The 20857-nt window shown below is 48.2% G+C and overlaps 1 protein-coding gene across 1 annotated transcript; it reads right to left on the bottom strand.

Moving 5' to 3' along the window:
* Nucleotides 1-624: 624 nt before the first annotated feature.
* Nucleotides 625-17018, bottom strand: CTPS1 (CTP synthase 1). The gene is made up of 19 exons (XM_015649276.3): nt 16963-17018; nt 16565-16741; nt 16012-16182; nt 15286-15386; nt 13767-13883; nt 13073-13156; nt 12757-12837; nt 10972-11123; nt 9329-9461; nt 7953-8041; nt 7007-7101; nt 6425-6487; nt 5609-5652; nt 4759-4855; nt 4456-4511; nt 4275-4371; nt 3871-4015; nt 2803-2893; nt 625-2098 (listed from the first exon to the last, which is right to left on the bottom strand). Exons 2-18 carry the CDS (start codon nt 16728-16730, stop codon nt 2809-2811), a joined length of 1776 nt encoding a protein of 591 aa, XP_015504762.1. The 5' UTR covers nt 16731-16741; nt 16963-17018; the 3' UTR covers nt 625-2098; nt 2803-2808.
* Between the last annotated feature and the right edge of the window lie 3839 nt (nt 17019-20857).

The following is a 20857-nucleotide window of genomic DNA, read 5'->3' as shown; positions in this document are numbered from 1 at the left end:
AGTCCTGCCTGGGCTGGGTACCTGGGGGTGCTGAGTCCTGGCCCTGGTCCCAGTTCCCCTCTCCCATGAGGAGCTGGAAGCTGAGAGCAGCCAGGCCACAGCAGGGAGCAGGGGACAGCCCAGCCCCAGTGCTGGAGGGGCAAAGGGGACAGCACTTCCCTCTCCTCACAGGCAGTGGGGACAGGAAGCACTCGGGAGCTCCCAGGACTTGTCCCAGGAGCTGTTCTGAACCCAGAGCCAGGGCTGAGGCTGCTCTGGGGAGAGCAGTGGTGGCAGTGACAGCCCCACATCACCCCAGGGATACAGCTCTGACCAGGCAAGAATCACTCCCAGCTGCGGGGAAGGGGATGGGACAAACCCCTCTGGGGCAGCTCAAAGCCCCTGGAACCATTTTCTGCCCTGCAAAGCCTGCAGGCTCAGCCCAGCTTCCCCAGCTTTCCCCACTGCTGGAAGGAAGCTCTGTAACTTCAGACTTTGGAGCTGTGTCTAAACCCTCTGAATACAGCTCACAAGTTTTTGCTTGGTTAGAGATGATGGATCCAGGATTGGGCAGTTTTGTGCTCCAGTCCTTTCCTTCCTTCCCTCCAAGCAGGCAGGAACAGAACAAGCTCAGGACTCCTTACACAATTTGTTACAAATGAGCATTTAATGACAGAGTCAGTTGCACAGTTTTGCCCAAAACAAACATTTCAGAATTAAAAAACATAGGATCTCATCGTGCCCCAGGAGCAGCCAGGCCAGGACAAGACTGGGCAGTAGCAGAGCACTGCAACTCTGTAATTCCTGCACAACAGCTGGAATTGTCACACGAGGAATGCTCAAAGCTCTCCAGGCTCACAGCAGCTTCACAGGGAATATTTAAAACTGAGGACTAAAGCAAGGGGGGCTGGGGAGATCACTGAGGGGGCACAGAACAGGGTTTGGTTCCACAGCTCAGCCAGGTCTGACTGTGCTCTCTCCCCAAACTCCAGGGAGCTGCTGAAGTCTGTGTGGAATCAGACAGACAGACAGACTGACAGACTGACCTCCTTCCTTTCCTCAGTCACCAAAGGCCACACAGGCTGTTCCATGGCAGCAGCTCAGCCCCCTCAGCACTGCCCACCACCCAAGGCAGGTAACACCAAGGGGAGGGTGAGCAGGAACAGCCCCTGGGAACCGCAGGAGCACAGGACACACAAACCCAACGTGGACAAAAGGGCAACAAAAGGCTCCACTTCAAATCCATGAAAAAGCACCAGGAGCTGCTGTGCCCCAGGCCAGGGACACAGCTCAAGGCAGCAGTGGAAGTGGTTCAGTGGTTCTCTCTGTTCTCACCTCCCCCTTGATGCAAGGGGTCGGAGTTTCCCAGCTCCAGGAGCGCTGGCACAGGGAGGGCTCACAGGACCCCTCGGGTCAGGGTTTCCCTGGCAGCCTCCTTCTCCTGCTCCCCCAACCTGATCCCATCACATCCCTGCAGTGACACAGAGCTCCAGAATAACACTGTTCCAGGAAGATCTTCCTGGTTACAAATTCATAATGGCAATGAATGCACCAAGAGCACCGGTGCCAAAGGTTTGCAAATGCTACTGAAAAAAAAAAAAAATAAACCAAATATCATCCCTTTTCCCTGAAAAAAATAAAAAACCCAAACCAAGAAGGCTGCATGAAGCTGCCCAGCTCAGACACTAAGCCAGCCCCCAAATCTTGTGCCATCCATAATTTCATCAGTAAGGAAAGACTGAGGAGGGAGCAAGAAGACTGGAGAAAGCAACTCCACTGTCAGTGTCCAAGTGCCTGAGCACTCCCTGCACTGGGAAGGATGTGTGCCATGGGATTCCCCTCAACACAGCAAATCCCACACCCCAGTTTGCTTTGCCCTCCAAGCTGGTGCAACTGAAGGAAGTCTGAGGGGCCTCTGGTTGCTCTCCTCCACAGATAACCAAGATCTATATAGAAAATAAAGGAAGGACAGAAGAGCTGAGGAAGTAAGAGATGGGATCTCAGAATGAAAATTATAAACCCTTAAGTTAGGAAAGCCCAAAGCTGAGGGTGTTGAAGCTACTGCTGTAAGAACACCTGGAAAACCTAATGGAGACTCCTCTCTGCAGCAAGGACACACCTGGAGAGGGAGAGAGAAAAGGAGCAGGAATTACTGACAGGGAAGAGCCACGGGCTGCAACTGCACAGCCCTGGAGGCAGAGTCTGACAGCAGGGCCTGGCACTCAGCAGTGGAGCCCAGAGCTGTGTGCAGGCACTGCTCAACTCCTGCAGAGCCCCCACACACACCAGAGCAGGGGCAGGTGTCACATCCATGATGCACACAGGGAGAATGCAAATTTCAAGTGTGCCTGTTTTGCTGGTGCAGTCTGAGTGCCAGGTTTTAAGATGTGTACATCCAATTTTCACATCCCTGTAACACCTGCAGCCCTCACAGAGCAGGGGCTGAGCCCTGGGTCTGACAGGAACTGCTGTCCCAGGATATGGACACAATGGATTCTTCCAAGGTGTTCTTTAATGGTGAGGGACTGCAAAATACTGAATTTCCTATACCCAGGAAGCCCTGGTTCAGCTCTGCCCCCATTTTCAGGAGTGTGTGCTCCACTGGTGCTTTTACCTGAATCAAACCCTGAATTCCCCTGTATTTGTATTTTATTGTGTGTCACTTTGCTCAGGGGACAGCCAACCCCAGCTGTTACACACCACCCACATCACCTCATGGTGTGCCAGCTTTCCACCAAATAATGCAGAAATCAGATGCCAGGAGCAAAGACTGGGCAAGAGGTTTTTTTCCAAAAGGAAGAGGTTGAGATCATTAAACATTACCAGGAATCAGTCATGATTTGCTGAAGGGAACTTCAGCTCTGTTATCTCCAGGTCAGGAGAGCTGCTGCCACTGCGGTCACTGTAGGTGTCCCTGCAGGATAAAAGATCTGGGGTTAGGGAGCACAAGTGCTTTAAGGACTGATAATTAAGGTGCTTTAAGGACTGATAATTAAGGTGCTTTAAGGACTGATAATTAAGGTGGGATGCTGCAGCCCAGGGAAAGTTTGGCTCCTCTGCTGCGAGGAGCCATTTCAAACTCAAATGTGCAAAAGCAGAGAATTGAAATATCCCTCAACCCTTGGAGGAATTGAAATGAGTCCCTCACAAAACTCTTCTGGACCACACCTGAGCACTGCTCAGGAATCCCATGGTGCAGCTGCACTGCAGCTCAACCCCCAAAGCCAACACTTCCCTTTTGGCTTTGCATTTCCCTGGGTTTGATACAGGCACTGCTAATCCTCCTCTGCATTTGCTCTGGGTTTTTAGTGCCTGTCAGCACTCAGCAACCCCTCAGTGTTCTCTGGGGGGAGGAGAACAGGTCAGGACCAATTGGTTGGTAATTGTTGTTCAGTGCTGAGTGCCAAACAGAATTGCAGGCACTGGGGAAAAGCAGCACCAAGTGACTGCACCATTAAATCCACCCAAAACACCACTTGCTTTGCAAAGTGAAACAAAGAAAGCTGAAGTCATCAGGAAAAAAAATGAGGCTGCAACCACCAGGGCCTGTTCTTTAAACCAGAACAAGTTTCTTATGGACCAGCCTGTAAGTGGGACTTGTCTGAGCAATGTAGGGAAAAGCCCATGAGGTCTCCAGTCATGTAAAAGAGCAGGCCCAGCCTCAGTTTCCCCAAAGGCCCTGTCTGACAGCCAAGGCTGCAGATCTCTCCCTGAAGCCAGGGCCACTCTGCAGGACTGTGGCCCCACAATCAGCCTCAACACACCAGAGCTTTCAAAAGAAGAGGGGAAAGAAGGGGTGGTGCAATACCAAGTTATCCCCAGGAACTCTGTGCAAGAGGATGCTCCAGGCTGTCCTGTGACAGCTCTGACCGAGCTCTGTCTTCAACCCACCTGGGGGAGAGCCTGCAGCCCTTCTGCAGGTAGTGGGTGAGTCTCCCTGAAGATGCCAGGAGGAGCCCAAAGTATGGGGGTGATGGCTTGATGGGCCTGGAGAGGAACTCGGGGTGATACTGGACACCAACGAAGAAAGGATGCTCTGAGAGGAACAAACAAAACATTCACATCAAGTCTCTCCAGCTGAGCTGCAGGTGAAATCCTGATTATGCTGATGATGGGGAAGTATAATGTCCATGCCTTTTGTCCATAAATGCAGAGGGACATGGGATTTTATTTTTACCATTATTTTATGGATGGAATCATTCTGAGACAGTCTGAATGGCTCCCACATGAAAACCTGCTCCATTACCCTCTACCTTCCCTGTCCACACCCACAAACCAACTGCTTAAGGACTCACCTTCCAGCTCAACCACTTCCATTCTCTCTCCCTCCTCATCCTGCCCCACAAACTTCAGACCTTGCTCTTCAAAATACTTTTTCAGTTCTGGATTGACCTAGAAAACCAGAAGCAAGACAAACCATGATCTCTTGTGTCTGGATTACACAGGAAAGCCCAATACCTACATGAGCATTTTTACCTCAAATCTGTGTCTGTGTCTCTCTTCCAAGAAATCATGATCTCCATACAGCTTCCCTGCAGCACAAGCAAGATGTTCCTTAGAGCAATGATCACAGCTTTTAACACATTCACTTGATCTGCATCCTTCAGAATCTGCCACTTCTGGAGGGGATCAAACTCCCTGATCCCCATTCCCCACCAGAACACTCTGTGAACACCCATTCAAGGATGCTTCCACATCCCCAGGTCTCACTTCCCCATCCCACCATACATGCAAGCCATTCCCAGGAAACATTTCTAGAAGAGGGAAGAAGGGCCTTACTCATGATTGAATTCTTGGTTTGGAACAGTGTCCTTCTCTTGCCAAGCCTCATTGTCCCACCCATTTGCCCAGGATTATGTTCTGGCATGTCTATGACCTGTGGAAAGAATTCAGAGGGAGGTGAGAATCAGGGAGGAATAACAGGCAGACTCTGACACATTAAAGGAAAAAAATCCCAGTATTCATGGAAAAATCCAAGGAAAGCAGCCCAAGGAACTGTCTTGGCAACACAGCCCAACAGAACTAGGTGAGCTGGCTGAGCTGTTCAGTACAGGCTGCACAGTACACATGGGAGGTTTGTGGATATTCAGGGAACTCCCCCATAGGAAATGGCCTCAGTCAGAGTTTACACAGACTGCACACACCAGTACTGTGCTGTTTACTGAACTGTATGTTAAACAAACAAGCAAACTGATGGAAACAAAACCCCCAAATCAGAATTGCTTACTCTTTGATAAATAACACCATAGCTGTTTTTTTGGTAACTTCCTCACTTTGAGTAGCATTTTAAATTATAACAGAATTAAAAAAGCATTTTAAATTATAGCAGAAGCCAATCATTATGGTGGACCCTGGACCAGAAACACAGAGCCTCCCACAAATGTTCCCAGCAATTCAGGTCTGTCTGTGGCTATCACACAACAGATCAAGTTGGAAGGGACTTTAAAGCTCATCCCATCCCACCCCTGCCATGGCAGAGACACCTTCCAGTGTCCCAGGCTGCTCCTTGTCCAGCCTGGCCTTGGACACCCTGAGGGATCCAGGAGAAGCCACAACTTCTCCTGGCAGTCATGCCCAGGGATGTGCAGAGTCTAGTAAGGATATCACAAGCAAATCACCATAAACTCACCACTGGATGAGAAGTTTTGGGGTCAAACTCTGTTGAGTTCGCATCTGCAATGTAAGGTTCAGCAATCAGAAACACCCTCACACCTTGGCATCACCAACAGGACCTTCCCCAGGGCTGCTCCTCATCCCCAGCTGTGCTGAGCCCCCCTCAGGCACACAACACCCCAGGCAGCAGGAACAGGGCTGGCAGCACTGTTTGGTATCAGTTTTGAAGGCTGCAGTCTTAGGATAACCCAGGAAAAACACACATTCAACAGCTTCAAATACAGAAATAAAGGCAGGGAGGGGGGAAAGGAGCAGAGTGGTCTCAGAAAGTCCTTTTTCCCCACCCTCACTACTGGAGAGAAGCAAGAGTCAGGCTGAGAACTCAATTTAACACCCTCTGAAGGGAGCTGTGTTCACAGGGACCTGCTCAATTTGAGCAGTGGGGCTCACAAGCCAACTGAAGGAGCTGTAGCTGCTGGCTGGCTGAACTGCTTTTTGGGCTTCATTCCCACTGCCTGCAGCAGGAATTTGGGATGCCCAGCACACACAGGCCACCAAGGTGTTTCATTCAGCAGCTAAGAACCTCATGTTGAGCAGTAGGAAGCTTTCTGTCATTATAAGCATGACTTATTCCACTGAGTTTTATTTAAACAGGATAAAGAAATTGCTCTTTTTACTTGGAATTAGCAAAAGAGACAGGGATTTTTACAGGTCTAGGTAAAAAAATTAAACCCACCTATGAAAAACTTTAAATCACAGGTATCTAAAAAAACCACAGGCACTAAAGGAACCCAAGAAATGAGCAAAAGCAGGAAGGGTTTTGTGCCATTACCTTGCCAACCAAGGACACTGCGAGCAAACTCCACCACTGCCAACTGCATTCCCAAACAGACTCCTGTGGAAAGGAAGGCAGGACATGGATCAGGGCAGGACAAGGACCTCTGAGCCCATGTTGCAAAGCACACACACCTTCACAGAGTGTCCTGAGTCAGAGGAAAACCTGGATGAGGCAGATTTTTGACTGGAATTTAGGGTCTGTGGTCCTGCCAAGCTTTACTTCCCTCCCTTTCCCATCCCCCCTGCTCACACACCAGTTCAGTTTCTCACCACAGACACCTGACTGAAATGCAGCCATTTATTCTCAGCACAGCCTGATCTGAAACATCCCCAGCCTGCTAAACCCTCATTACAGACTCCTTGTCAGCACATCCCAGCCAACTCTGACAACTCCAGAGCTCACCAGGGATGAGGCTGCAACCCCAGCTCAGCTGAGCACAGATCTGTGCCCTCCTCAGACAACTGCCTGCAGAACTGCTCACCCCAGACACCAGTGAAAATCAGGGCAGCTCCTGCTGCAGGTTCAACCTCCTTTCCTTTGTCTTACTTCTTCTTATGGATGAAACATGTTTCTCACCTAAGAAGGGTTTTTTCTGTTTCCTTGCCCAGGAAATAGCTTGAATTTTGCCTTCTGTCCCTCGGACACCAAATCCACCAGGAACCAGAACTCCACTGCATGAGGATGAAAAGATTCCATTCAGTGTGGCTGCCCCAAAGCACACACCCACAGATCACCTCCCCCCACAAAATCTCAGGCTTGCAGGACCTCTCCCCTGAAAAGGGCTCTGAAGGAGCCAAATGGCAAGGCCTGGCTGCAGCATTTCCCACATGACTTCACTTGAGCTGACACATAAAGCAGAATTTACAGGGAAATATTTTATAAATGCCAGTTTTACCTTCCCAAAGAGATCCCAAATATACTGCAGGGTACCATACTGAAATGGTTCATGCTGTGGGACTCACACACCCAGCACCAAACAGAGGTTTGCAAACACATCCCCCAGCCAGGCCCACGCTGAGGAAGCTGTACACCACACTGCAGTGTCAGGCTGTCCTAACACCAAACTCTGCAGGAGGTTCTTTCTTCTGATCTCACTCCAACCCTGCTGCCCTGAGGGGTAACAGGCCCCACTTGCTCTTGGCTTTGTGCTAACTCCTGGCACTCCTCTGCACACTAAGGCTTCTCCCCCTCTCACACTTTGTTTCTGAAGAACTTGTTACCCCATTTACATCTCCCATTCTTACTCTGGCTTTAACAGCCTTCACCTCTCCTTTCTCCTGATTTTCTCTCACTGTTTCCAGCTGACCATGCAGGTGTGCATATCCTCACCAGCACAATCACTTCCCCCACTGCTGCCTTTCACCACCTCCCTCACTAATTCAATAATTCTCCATTTAACATCTTATCCTAAATGCCCCAGAGGTGTTTGGGGCCTTGTCAGAGCATGCTGAGAACGGCCTCCAGTGAATTCCAAAGCTGGTTTATCAGACATTCTCCAAGGAAAGGGACACACAGAACTTACTCAGCACCACAGAGCTTCTGCCACGCCTCGTGGTAGCGCACAGGCTCCTCCTGCAGAGTGTCTGGCTCCAAGTCAGCAGAGTCAATGTACTGGGAAGAAAGCCCAAAAAAAAATAATATTATGAGATATTGCCACTAGAGTGTACAGGACCTCCTGTATTCTCATTAAATTAAGATAGCATCATTCCTCCTGGATTTGTTTCCTAATGAATAAAGTTTATTTCTGGGCTGATTTCCCATCTGTTAGCCAACAAAACTGTTTTCCTCACCACCCTACTCTTGGTGCACAAACAGAACCCATGGTTTCTGTCCTCCCCTCTCTGCAGCCCTGAGACACCAAGCCCCAGAGTAATGTTAAATGGGAGGTGTCCATGCAGCACAGCAAGGTGGGAACATGGGGCTGTGCAGACACAAAGCACCACACCCAGAGAGCAAAAATAAACACCTCTCTCATCAAATAAAGCTTCCTCAAGAGGCACTGAGGAAGAAATAGGATATGGTGAAACACAGGCTGCTGTAATTAAAGAGTCTTATGACAGTGGGAAAAAAAAAACTCCTTTTTTTTCCATTTTCTCATCTCCAGTATTCCAGTACCTCTGAATTTCTGGACATCCTGGCAGGCTGCTAACCCTTTAAAAGAACCACTGTATCCTCCTTTTCTTTTGTTTTTTTTTAGAAGTTGCAAAGCTACCAATCAGCTCTTTAACCAACTACAGCTCCTCAGTTCTTTAGCACGAGATCTCTGTGCTCACTGCACCTCTGGCCACTCTGACACAGCTGGGCCAGGGAATACCACAGATGCTTGTGCAGGGTTTGCACTTCACCAGTCTTACTTGTTTTGCTTATTTTCACCTCTAATGATTTTGGAAATTGAAAGGAAAGCCCCACCTAGATCAGTACTGTTAAAAAGCAACCACCTATCTCCATGGCTCACTGACATCACGAAACTGCTGGACATTTAGAAGTCTACTGAAATGAAAATAAAATTTCTGGCAACAGGTATGTATTTCACCTCTTCAGAGCATCCAGCTATGACCAAGATGTGCAGCCAAACAAGCATGAAAACCTTAATAAAGCCTGAGGCAGGAGCATCATGAAAGTACCACAATGCTGAGCACTGAGGAGTTTCCATCCACTCCAGACAGCTCCCAGGAGAGGCTGGTTTGTTCTGCAGCTGGTTTAGGCCTGGTAACAGCAGTTTTAATGCTGTTATAATCAAAACAGCTCTTTTAAAGCAAGGACAATTTGGATGTTCACTGACTGAATCCCTTCTCCCTTTCTGTCTATGGCTTTGTGAAAATCTGAATTAGGATGGGCAGCCCTGTAGGTGGAAGTGGGACTGGGGGAGTTTTTTCCCCAGGTACAGACAATCCCTACCTTAATGTCAAGTTTGTGGTTGATGGCCAGGGCAGAGTGCTCCAGGGCTTTGATGACAGATGCATAGGAGTCAGAAAATTTGGTGTATTTGCCCACGAGTGCAATGGAACATGTTTCAAGCAGACGGTCGTACCTAGAGAACACCAGAACACACAGGTTATTCCAGCAGCAGCAGGAGAGGGATGGGAATCACTTCCCTTCTCCATTCTCCAGTTCCATGTTCAGCTTTTCAAGGAACAGCTGTGCTCTCCTGTCTGTCCAACAGAGCTGACATCTTTGGAAGAGTGACCTTTTATAATAATTATGATTTAGAAACATCAAAGCGAGATCAAAACCAAAACAATGACTGAGGAAAACAGTTGCACAAAGCCACATATAAATTAACTCATCTCTCCTGATGATGCAAAGCCATTCTGAGCAGATCCAAAGTGCCTTTTCAGGAAGCTGTATTAGATTCAAAGGCTGCAGTGAACTCCTAGGAGAGGATCAAAGCACAGTTTGGCACATGTTTGTACTGCACAGCATCTTCCCACGCTGCTGCTGAGCTCACATCAGCAGCTACAAACACAGAAAGCATTTCTGGAGTCCTGAGGCTGTGCTGCCTACACTCTCCATCCCCAGCACCTGGCAGCACAGGATTCACACCTCGTGCCAAGAGTTTGCTTAAAGTTTCTCTCAGAACTGCTAAATACCTTCAGCCCAGCTGGTGACCAAGGGCTTTCCCCATCAAGAGGAAATGTTATTGACAGGGCTGGCTTATGTCAGGCACAGAAATAAAGGAAAGCATCTAGATCTTTAGATTCTACATCTAGATTTTTAGCCTAGATCCTGGAAATTAATTTCTTCTAAGAACAAACATATTTAAGGCTTTGGTTGACATTCAAGCCCTCTCTGAAAAGGCTCTATTCACTGTTTCCCCAGGCACATCAAGTCTATTCCTCAAAAGAAAAAAAACCCAATGTCCAAGAAATCTCAGAACAGGCACCGAACATTTCTCTTACTTGCCTGAAAGCACACTCAAAAATATTATTTATTGGCACTCCTGACACATCCATATAGCTACAAAAGGATTTGAACACTTTGTAATGTTACTGAGAGGTTTTTCAGTAAAAAGGGAGGGCAGAACTGTCCAGCTTTTAATTAATTCAGGCTGGTTTGACTCAGACAGTACACTTCCAACATAAGATAAGGATCTCACTAAGTTTATCTCACAGGATTTTTTATGGGAAAAGGCTGAGGGAATTGGGGTGGTTAAGCCAGAAGAAGAAAAAGCTCCAGAGAGACTTGATGGCAGCTTTCCAATAAGAGGATTTATAAGAAACATGGGGACACTTTTCAGTAGGGTCTGTTGTGCCAGGACAAGTGGTGATGGTTTTAATCTCAAAGAGGGGAGATATAAGGATGAAATTTTGTACAATGAGAGTGGTGAGGCACTGGCACAGGTTGAGGAGATGAGCTGTGGATTCCCCACCTTGGAAATCCAATGTTTCCTTGGAAACATTCAAAGTTTGGATGGGGCTCTGAGCAAAAGGAAAAAAACAACGTGAGCATGTGAGAACACTTGAGGAACAGGAAATAACACTCATCATCTCACACAACCAGTAACAGAAAGCAATCCTGGAGTGTGCTGCAGTGCAGCTCACCTGTCAGCCATCTCCTTCCACTTCATGAGCATCCTCCTGGGCTGCCTCTCGATGGGAAGGTCCAGCCTGTGCCTGAAGTAGTCCACAACTCCCTGCTCCTCTAACAACAGAGGAACCCGGTAGATAGAGGAGACATCGTGAACACAAATGACCTGTTCACAAAATAAGGGTGTCATTAAAACACAGTGCACACAGTACAGTCATTTTTACTCAGATATTCAGAGTGTTCCTGTCTCCAGCAGAAAGCCATATGACCACCTAAACTTCCAGGCAGTAACATGTTGAATAACATAACATATCAGTAAAACTGGTTTCCTTATGCTTGGAAAAGCCATCTTTAGCACTTCCAAGGCATTGCTGCTCCCTGGAGCCCCTTGGGAAGGGCTATAACACAATAACCCAGCAGCAGGAGTCAGCTGCCCAGCACATTATGTGAGCAGCACACAGCAAAGTTCAAAGAACACTCCAGACAGACTCCTGTGATACAGAATCCCAAGTGAAGCTACAGTCCAACTGCCACAGGCACAGCTTCCCCCTCCTCACCAGGGCTCCCAGTCTGACTGAAACCCAGGGAAATCTGTCATTTCCCAATACAGCAACACACTTTACAGGGTGCCCCTCATCAAACTGGGGATTACACAATTATGAGCAAAGAATTCTAAGGTCAATGAGGAGAAACTACTCACTGAAATGGGAAAAGATGGCTCAGGACAACTCTCACCTGTCCATTAATAATGAATCTGCACTTTAATGATCCAAAACACACAGGTAAAAACCTTTTAAAAATCCTCATTTCTACTGACTCAAATGAAAGCAGAGTTCAACATTACACCAGTCAAACCTCCTTGGCTGCACACACTCCTCTTTTACCCTCAGTGCTGTTTACTTCTCAATCCAAGTGCAACAGCAGTCAGAGCAACAACTACATAGAACTGCATTAAACTTCCTGGAAACCCAATTATTTTGAATTCCTGGCCAACAAGAGGTAGATATTTTACTGATGACATATCAACATTATTGCCATTATTGCAGATAAGCACAGCAGTGCAGTGCCTGAAATTGCAGGACTGAAGTTTGGTCTTGCTGTAGAGAAGATTAATAAAAATTACTTGACAGAAACTAGGATTGTGAAGTTATACTCAAGTCTTTCACAAAAAGACAACATTTTTCGAGCTCCAGCTGGATTGGAAAGTGCTAATACTCAGCCTACATACTTCTGACTATTTTCCAAGGTCCACCTTAGCATGTTTTATGAGTCTCAGTATAGAAAGAATCGTGCAAACATGGAATTTGTGCATATCATAACCTTCAGGTGAAGCAATGCTTCTCCCAAGCACCATTCCAACCTCAGTGTGAAAACTCTCCTCAGGAATTCTTAGGCAGAAGAATAATATTGTGAAAAGAGCAGTGTATGAAGAACAGTCATATACCCTTTAAAACTAACTTTGGGCATTCCTTTCACCTCTAAACACTGGAAAATATCATCCTTCTATGTTCACAGAAGGGATGTATAATTAAGTATAATTAAGGTTAAAACTGATTCAGAAATCACCTTGGATTCCATAGAATTCTCTTACCTTACAAGAAAACCTGGGTGCTGATGCAAAAGGAAATGGTTTAGCAACAGGTCCATGTGTCAGGGAGGGAGGTAAGACAAAGCAGGAAATGAATTATGCAGCTACCAAAACACAGAGCTACAACTGCTGCACTCAGACAAAACTCCCCTCAGCATCTGACAAACAGCTCCAGCATTTACTGCAAGGAAGCACAGACAGCAATCCTTACCTGTTCTGGTTCAACATGACAGAACATGGAAATCTTTTCTTTTACTGAGGTATCCAGTGGAGTGGAGCACCTGCAAACAATCTAACAGAGCAGCAACATCAGGGCTGTGACGCAGAACAGAAATACTCAGGCATTCATAAAACAAACCTCTAAAAGAGCCATCTCTTGTGATTTGAGAAAAAAACCCACAACTCCATTCCTCTTTCCTTATTTATCACCACTATACAAGAGCTCTCAACTTAAGCATTACTTAGACATGAGTGCTGTTGCAACATGCCAGATTTTTATAATCAAAGCCATGCAACACAAACCTTACCAGATCTGGGGAGAGCCCGAGACCTCTGAGCTCACGAACACTGTTCTGGGTGGGTTTGGTCTTCTGCTCCCCTGTTGAGCTTGGCTGGGCAGAGAAGAGCAGTTGGTGTATCAGATTGTGATAAGCAGCAAAGATTCAGCAGCTTAATCAGGACTCTCAGCCATCTCCTAAAAATTTTGACTCAATTCTTGGATAATTCACATGAACCTCATGTAAACCCCAGGACTAAAAGCAACAGCAGGAACCCAAGTTCCAACGTGCCCACTGCAGGAAGGAGAGGGACAGGGAGCCTCAGGTTTATCCACTGCTCCCTCCAAACACCTCATGTTTTGTATTTCTAATTTTTCTCTGTGAATCACCTGGCCTGGATAGAAGGAGAAAAAGGAAGAGGAGAATGAAGATAGATCTGCACTCCATAATTATCAATTTGCTCTGTCAAATCCAGTTTGTGCTGCATTTCTGCAACTCCCAAGCTTTTATTACACATTTACACCCTCTGAAAAGTTCTTGTTCAGTTCCTGTAAGACTTTTTAAATACATAAGCATATAATCTCTGCATCTCTGGCCGAAGTTTATAAACACACAGAAATACAAAAGTAACAGAGATACATCATTTCAGCAATAAAATTTCCTCCTGTTTAGGAAATTTTGGGCTGAGGAAGCATATGACCACCTATATGTTTTGGGTCCTTACCTGGGGAACCAGACTGACGTGAATGTTACAGAAATTCTCTCTTTTGGCTTTGAACTGGAACTGGCGGAAGGCCTCGATGAAAGGCATGCTCTCGATGTCACCCACAGTGCCCCCGAGCTGGGAACACACAGACACTGAGGATTAAAGTCACTGCCAAAACAGCACTGGAGACATGAAAATACACAGAACAACACACAAACACCTCCCCAGCACATCCCTTTGATTGCCTGAAGGAGTTAACACCAACACAGCTCCTCCCAAGGGGCAGCTCCCATCTCTGCTCTGGGACAGGGACAGCACCCAGGGAACGGCTGGAGCTGGGCCAGGCCAGGCTCAGGCTGGATTTAGGGAAAGGTTCTTCCCCCAGAGGTGCTGGCACTGCCCAGGCTCCCCAGGGAATGGGCACGGCCCCGAGGCTGCCAGAGCTGCAGGAGCCTTTGGACAGCGCTCCAGGGATGCCCAGGCTGGGGGTGCTGGGGGGTCTGGGCAGCATCAACGATTGGACTCAATAATCCTTGTGGTTCCTTTCAGCTCAGGATATTCTGTGATTGTATTCCACTCAAAGCACCAGGATTTACCAGCTATATGCACTGCTTTCACAGCCTCCAATCTACTCCAGGTACTATTTTACCTTCATCATTTCCCCACAAAAACAGCTTCCTCTACAAGCAGCACCTCTCCAGAAACATCAGCTTGACCTCTATTTTCTCTTCAGAGAAAAGACTTAGATGTGAAAATTATGATTTATGAACATTAGGTGGCACCGAGAAGCAAAATTTCTCTTAAGTTTTAGGAACTATAGTGGACACATGCAGAAACAGATGCAAGACAATTCCTGGAGCCCCCCAGGCCCTGTCAGAAAGTGCCTCCTTGGTACTTCAGATCTGGGCTTGTGACCCTGGCACAGAAATTGGCACCCAAGCTGCTGGCAGAGTCCAAGTCACCATGACCTGGGCTCAGTGACAAGCTCCCTCTCCTGTGTTAGCATATCCCAGCAGCCAGCTCAGCAGCGTCAGAGCCTTCACCCTCCTCTGTCTCCTTCTGCCAGCAGAACATTCCATGAACACACTGAAAACTGCCACCACTAACTTGTGCCATTCCCTGTCACGTGTCTCTGCTTGAACTGTCACTTTGAGGAGGAAAAACAACTGTTTCCAGAGGGTTTTCCACCCACCAGGGAAGAAAAAATTCATTCTGTAGGTTAATTCATAGAATAGCCTGAGCTGGAAGGGATCCACTGAGTCCCTGCACCCTCTGGGGGAAGAACCTTCCCCTGATCTCCAGCCTGAATCTCCCCCTGACACAGCTCCAGCCGTTCCCTGGGGTCCTGTGGGGCTGCTCTCATGAGGCAGGTTGCAATTCAAACGATTAGAGAAAGTGAAGTTAACAAGGGGAATTTTTAACCCATTCAATACCATGCAAAGTTAAACATTTCTGTAAAGAATTATGCAAAATATGCAGATAGATCAGTTTACTGCACACAAGAAACAAAACTACCTACTTCTTAAAAGTTACAAACCTCAATCACACAAACTTGGGGTTCAATGCCATCTTCATCCACAGGAATCCGTGCCTGCCTCATTACCCATTCCTGTATGGCATCTGTGATGTGGGGAACAACTGGAAAAGAAACCCAGGCAAGGGTTAAAGCCCCCACAAACGTTTCTCCCTCTTAGCCCAGAACAAATTACTGACAATCACTAGCCAGTGCTTCCCATAGGGCTTGAGCAGGAATTTGTGTCTTTAAAGAACTATGCATTTTTGAAGTGATTATTCTTGGCTGTGATTTTCAAGTGCTTTGGCAGGAAACAGAACCCTGCCTTAATTTAAACACATGTAAGCAACATTTCCTTTAAGCTGACAGATTCAAGCACAAACTGTTCTTTGGTCTAAGCAGAGAAAGTTACTCTGTTTTTAACCCTCTGTAAAAAAGTCCTCATGTCAACCAGCTGTGGAGAGTGGTTAAAAAGGGAAGGGACTGATCAGACACTCACAAATCCTTTGGGTTTTCTACTGAGTTAACAAAAGCATTAACCATTTTAACCAGCTAACAAACAACCCCAAAGTGTATTGGCCTGTTCACATTTATCACTGGCTACATCAGACAGCAGGACCCAAGTCCAGCAGAGTCCCAACACGAGAAGGATGGTGCAGAGCCTCAAGTGAAGATGAAAGGCAAAAGCATCCAGTCAGGACTGAAATACAGAGTGCATTTCTAGGCACCAGGAAAGAAGTTTTGCATCACCTTGGACCGTTTTGCCAAGATAATCTCCCTTCCTCTCCTTGTTAATGACATACTGGTAGATCTTCCCAGTGGTCAGGTTGTTGTCTTTGGTGAGTCGGATATCGAGGAAGCGCTCGTAGTTCCCGAGGTCCAGGTCCACCTCCCCTCCATCATCCAGCACAAACACCTCCCCTGCAGGCACACAAACAGGGACAAGCACACGTCAGGCACGTGGGAGAATCCAATACAAGGAAACTCCTTCCCCGACTGCCACAGCGAGTTTAGGAGCAACAGAACTGAAAGTTCTGTAACCGAGAGGAGCAGGGCGCTGCGGACTGAAGCCCTGGGGGCAGCAGCCAGAACAGGCCAGGGCACATCTGCTGTCCTGGTTTAGGGCAGATTTGGGAGAGAACGTCCAAACGGGCTGCGGGCACCGCAAGCCGCTCCAGCCAGCCCGCAGTGCCGGCAGCCTCAGCGTGACTGGGCAGGACCAGGCACAAAGGAGACGATTCAGGGCAAGGCAAGAGAGCGCCGGGCCCGGCAGAGCCCGGCACCGAGCACGAGGGGCACTCACCGTGCTCGTACGGCGAGAAGGTGCCCGCGTCGATGTTGATGTAGGGGTCGATCTTGATGGAGGTGACATGCAGCCCGCAGGACTTGAGGATGGTGCCGATGCTGCTGGCGATGATCCCCTTGCCGATGCCCGAGATCACCCCGCCCGTGACCAGGATGTACTTCATCTGCCCCGCGCCTGGACGCGACAGACACCGGCACCTGACATTCCTGACGGCGACCCGCACCACGTTCCCCCTCCCGTCGCTGAGGGCCGGTGCCCTGCCCGCTCCTCCCGCCAGAAATTCCCGCCACCGCCGCGCGGCACCGCCGCCCGTGCGGCCCCCGCGGGTTCCGCGTGGTCCCGCTCTGCCGCCCCCCCCCCAGCGCTGCCCGGATGGTTCCGCCCGCCGCTCTCACCTGGGGCCGCCGGGCGCGCGGACAGCGCGCGCGGGGGGGGAGCGGGCGGGAGGTGCGGAGCGCGCGCGGCGCCGCTCCCGGCCGGTTGGGCTGGGAACCGCATGAGGCCCAGCGGCGCCTCTGCGCATGCGCGGGGCGGGCCGGGGGCGGGGCCTGGAGCCCAGGGAGGGGCGTGGCCACAGCCGGGAGAGCCCCGCCCTCAGCCCCGCCCCGGCCCCCTCAGTGCCTCACGGAGGGCGGGAGCGTTCGAACAGCCCCGGAGTGAAGTAGGTTGGGAAAAAACTTTAAGATCGTCTCGTGCAACCTATAACCGAACACCTCCTCATCATGTCCTCAAGTGCCACATCCACACTTTTCTTAAACACTTCCAAGGATGGGGGCTCCGCCACTGCCCTGAGCAGTCTAGGCCAGGACTGCACAACATTTCAGTGAAGAAATTTATTAAAAAAACCCCATCCTGTTACTTCAAATAAACAACAGAAAATACCAGGTATTCACTGAGTGACATGTTTGATCCCCTAATATTTGAAAACATTACCTTAGAACAAAACAGGAAACTACTCAATACATTTATACATAAAACTGAGGTACTGCATAGCTACGTCCTAAGCACACAATAATATCACAGAATCACAGAATGACCAGGTTGGAAGAGACCTTCAAGATCATCGAGTCCAACCCAGCCCTAACACCTCAACTAAACCACGGTACTGAGTGCCACATCCAGTCTGTTTTTAAACACACCCAGGGACGGTGACTCCACCACCTTCCCAGGCAGACCATTCCTGTATTTTATCACTCTTTCTGTGAAGAATTTTTTCATAATGTCCAACCTAAATTTCCCCTGGTGCAGCTTAAGGCTGTGTCCTCTCTTTCTGTCAGTGCTGTCTGGTGAAGAGACTGACCTGATTTCCCGATATCGAACCTGAGCCTGCCCTGGCCCAGCCTGAGGCCGTTCCCTCTCCTCCTGTCCCTGTTCCTGGGAGCAGAGCTGCCCTCTCGGAAGAAGCATCTGCTTTCAGAATTAACCTGGCCATGCTCATTTGTTCCTCCACAAAGGACTCTTCTTGTTTTCTGCTCTCCTACGAGTAGCTCCTAAGTGGAAAAATAAAAAGAAACCAAAACCAACATTTCCAGCACCTTTTCTGCAGAATGGTGGTGATGGTGATGGTGACAGTGAGATGGGTGACAGCAGGCAAGGGCTGTGTGTGTTTGGGCTGTCACTGTCACTGCCCGGTGGCACATCCTGATAAGGCTGAGCTCTCCCAGGACTGTGCTTAGACATCCCAGCTTTTCCCATTTCCCATTCCATGGGGCACAAGACACCTGTCTTGTCACTGAATGGAAGTCCATTCTTGTGGAGATGTGTGTAACCTCGATGTGAGCATTAACTTCAGGACACACAAATCCTTTTCTCAGTGCCTCATTAAAGGCCTAGGGGGTTGCACATCCCGTGGTGCTCAGGAGAGAACTGCACTCAGGGGGAGCTATTGTGAACATTAAATGGTGTGGAATAACAGTGACCCAGAAAAGTCAGATCACAAATATCTCAAGTTATGCAAAATTACAGCAGCTTTTTGCAGAAGTGGGTGAAGGTATGTGTGTTTCACCCTTAATTTTGCTCTCAGTAAGCTTTGCCCTCACAGTGCCTTGTTCTCAGCTCTCAGTAAAATAAAGAGTGAATATTTTCCCTTCAGAAATGTGAAATGAGAGGAAATGGATCTGCTCTGTTTATGATTCACAACAAAACAAATTCACTGGAAAGCATTACTGGGAGGACTGGCATAGCTCTGGGGAATGTTAATGTGTTACTGGGATTATGCAAGGAATGAATAGACTGGAATCCTCAAACACTCCCTTGAACTTCCTTGTAGGGGCCTATTTGTACAGGAAAAGGCTTATTGTGATGTTACATGTATATAATATTATACAGCTACAATACCCAGCTGTGCCCATCCCACCACTGGGCAGCACTGCAGAGAAAACACTTTGTCTTTATTGTTACCAGTGTTGCTTATCACCACAGGTGTCTGATGGGCAGGGACACCTTTCACTATCCCATGTTGCTCCAAGTGCTGTCCAACCTGGCCTTCAACACCTCCAGGTAGAGTATTTCATGTGTTGCCAAAGTGCCCTGGGCATTTCTGCCTCTGAGTGCCCATTAAAAGCATTTTGGCTGATTTTTAAGTACAGAATACTGCAAACAGCTAAAAATCAAAGCATGAGCGTGATTGTCATCTGCCCTGCTCCAGATTCACTCTCAGTTCTTACTCTGACTGCTGAAGTGGTGATTAAATAGTTCCTTCTGTGATCCAAATGTCTTCTGAAAGGTTTCTTCAGCGGTTTGGGGTGGAAGTTCTTTGTTAGTAATGCAGGTGTGTACTATTTGATGTAGGATGCTGGACTTCCTTCTGTAGAGGTGACTATAAAAATCTCCATTTTTAGGTTCTTCTAACTAACTCCCATCAGCATGTGGATCAAAGGCAGGATCCAGTGCCAGCCAGACCGTGGAGCACACTGGGGAAGCTGTTCTACATTTGTTATCCACTGTGTGCTGATCACTGGGTTTCACCTTGTGATTAATATAAACTTCACTGGGGTGATGTGGAGTCACTGGCAAGTGTCAAACACTGTCCAGTCCCACTTCCACACAGCAGGATGCTCCCTGTGAGCCTTCTGCATGGCTCCTTGAGGTCTCCACTTGCACAATCAATTTGGGTTTGTGTGAAATGTTCAAACCCTTTTACAAGTCTTCTCTTGTGCTCTCAACTTGATCAAGTTTTCATCTAAGTGCAAAGTAAACACATCGATTACCCTGAGCAACCAAAGGATCTGGACAGATCTTGAATAATAAGATGCAAAATAATGTAGGAACAAGAGCTGTTACTACGTGTACTGTGCTCTGGAGCACAAATCTGATGAGGAGCAGCTGAGGGGACGAGTGACAGAACAAGGGGAAATGGCCTCAAGTTGTGCCAGAGGAGGTTTAGGTTGGATTTTAGGGAACATTTCTGAAAGAGTGGTCAGGCACTGACACAGGATGCCCAGGGCAGTGGTGGAGACACCATCCCTGGAAGCATTCGAAAAATGAGTAACCATGCCACTTCATGATGTGGTTTGAGAACAGGGTGGGATTCAGGAACTTGATGATCTTGGAGATTGTTTCCATTTTTAGTTGTCCTGTGGGTTTTGTGTCCTGTGTCAGCTCTTGCCTGCTCCCCTTGCTGCTCTCTGTCCTCTCAGAGATCTCCACTAGATGGTGGAATGGACCAGTGAAAGAGTTTGTGCAGTAACAAAGGGCTGTGATCGGGCTGTGGTGACACCCGTGGGGATCTCAGAGCTGCTCTCAGGAGCAGATCCTGGAGCACCACACGTGCCCTGCATGTTTAGGGGCATTTGGCAGCACCCCTCTGCATCAGTCTCTGCGGTTCCCTCCCAAACACACTGGGACTGAAGAATTGTGATCCTTCCACGGGTCTTGATTCTTTCAGCCATGGGGGGTTTCACCTTCAGGCCTCTTTCTCTCTACTTTTTCTCCATGGAGAAGAGCTGCCTTTTTCCTAGCAGGCAAGGACTGAACCCACTGGTGTGTTGTAGAGCTCATCCGTGTTAGGAAGGGAGTGTTTTGGCAGGAGGACTGTGAATGAGAGTGGGACAGCATGTCACCAAAGAGGGGGAGTGGGGAGAAAAAGTTCTGCAGGTGCAGAAGATGTGTGTGATGGGGATTAAAGCTCTCAGTTCTGTGTGATGGAGCCAGTGCTGGCCCTGGACAGAGCACAGAACTGAGACCAGCTCTCAGTCCTCAGCCCTGAGAGGTCATGTCACAGTTCTGTGCCTCAGTTTCCCCTGTGTAAGATGGAGTCAAGTCTTTTGGGGACAGTCTTTTGTTATCTAC

The sequence above is a fragment of the Parus major genome, chromosome 23 (genome assembly GCF_001522545.3).
Source record: "Parus major isolate Abel chromosome 23, Parus_major1.1, whole genome shotgun sequence".
NCBI classification, from domain to species: domain Eukaryota; kingdom Metazoa; phylum Chordata; class Aves; order Passeriformes; family Paridae; genus Parus; species Parus major.
Note: the sequence above shows the minus strand (reverse complement) of the source record. Positions and strands in the feature narration are given on the sequence as shown.

Bases quoted from the DNA above. Each gene is read 5' to 3' on its own strand.
- CTPS1 (XM_015649276.3), bottom strand. From the start codon at position 16,730: ATGAAGTACATCCTGGTCACGGGCGGGGTGATCTCGGGCATCGGCAAG. The intron at 12,838-13,072 runs GTAAGGTTTGTG...CTGCTCTGTTAG, and splicing joins TCGGGCTCTCCCCAGATCTG to ATTGTTTGCAGGTGCTCCAC. The intron at 4,016-4,274 runs GTGAGTCCTTAA...TGTTCCTCTCAG, and splicing joins GGAAGTGGTTGAGCTGGAAG to AGCATCCTTTCTTCGTTGGT.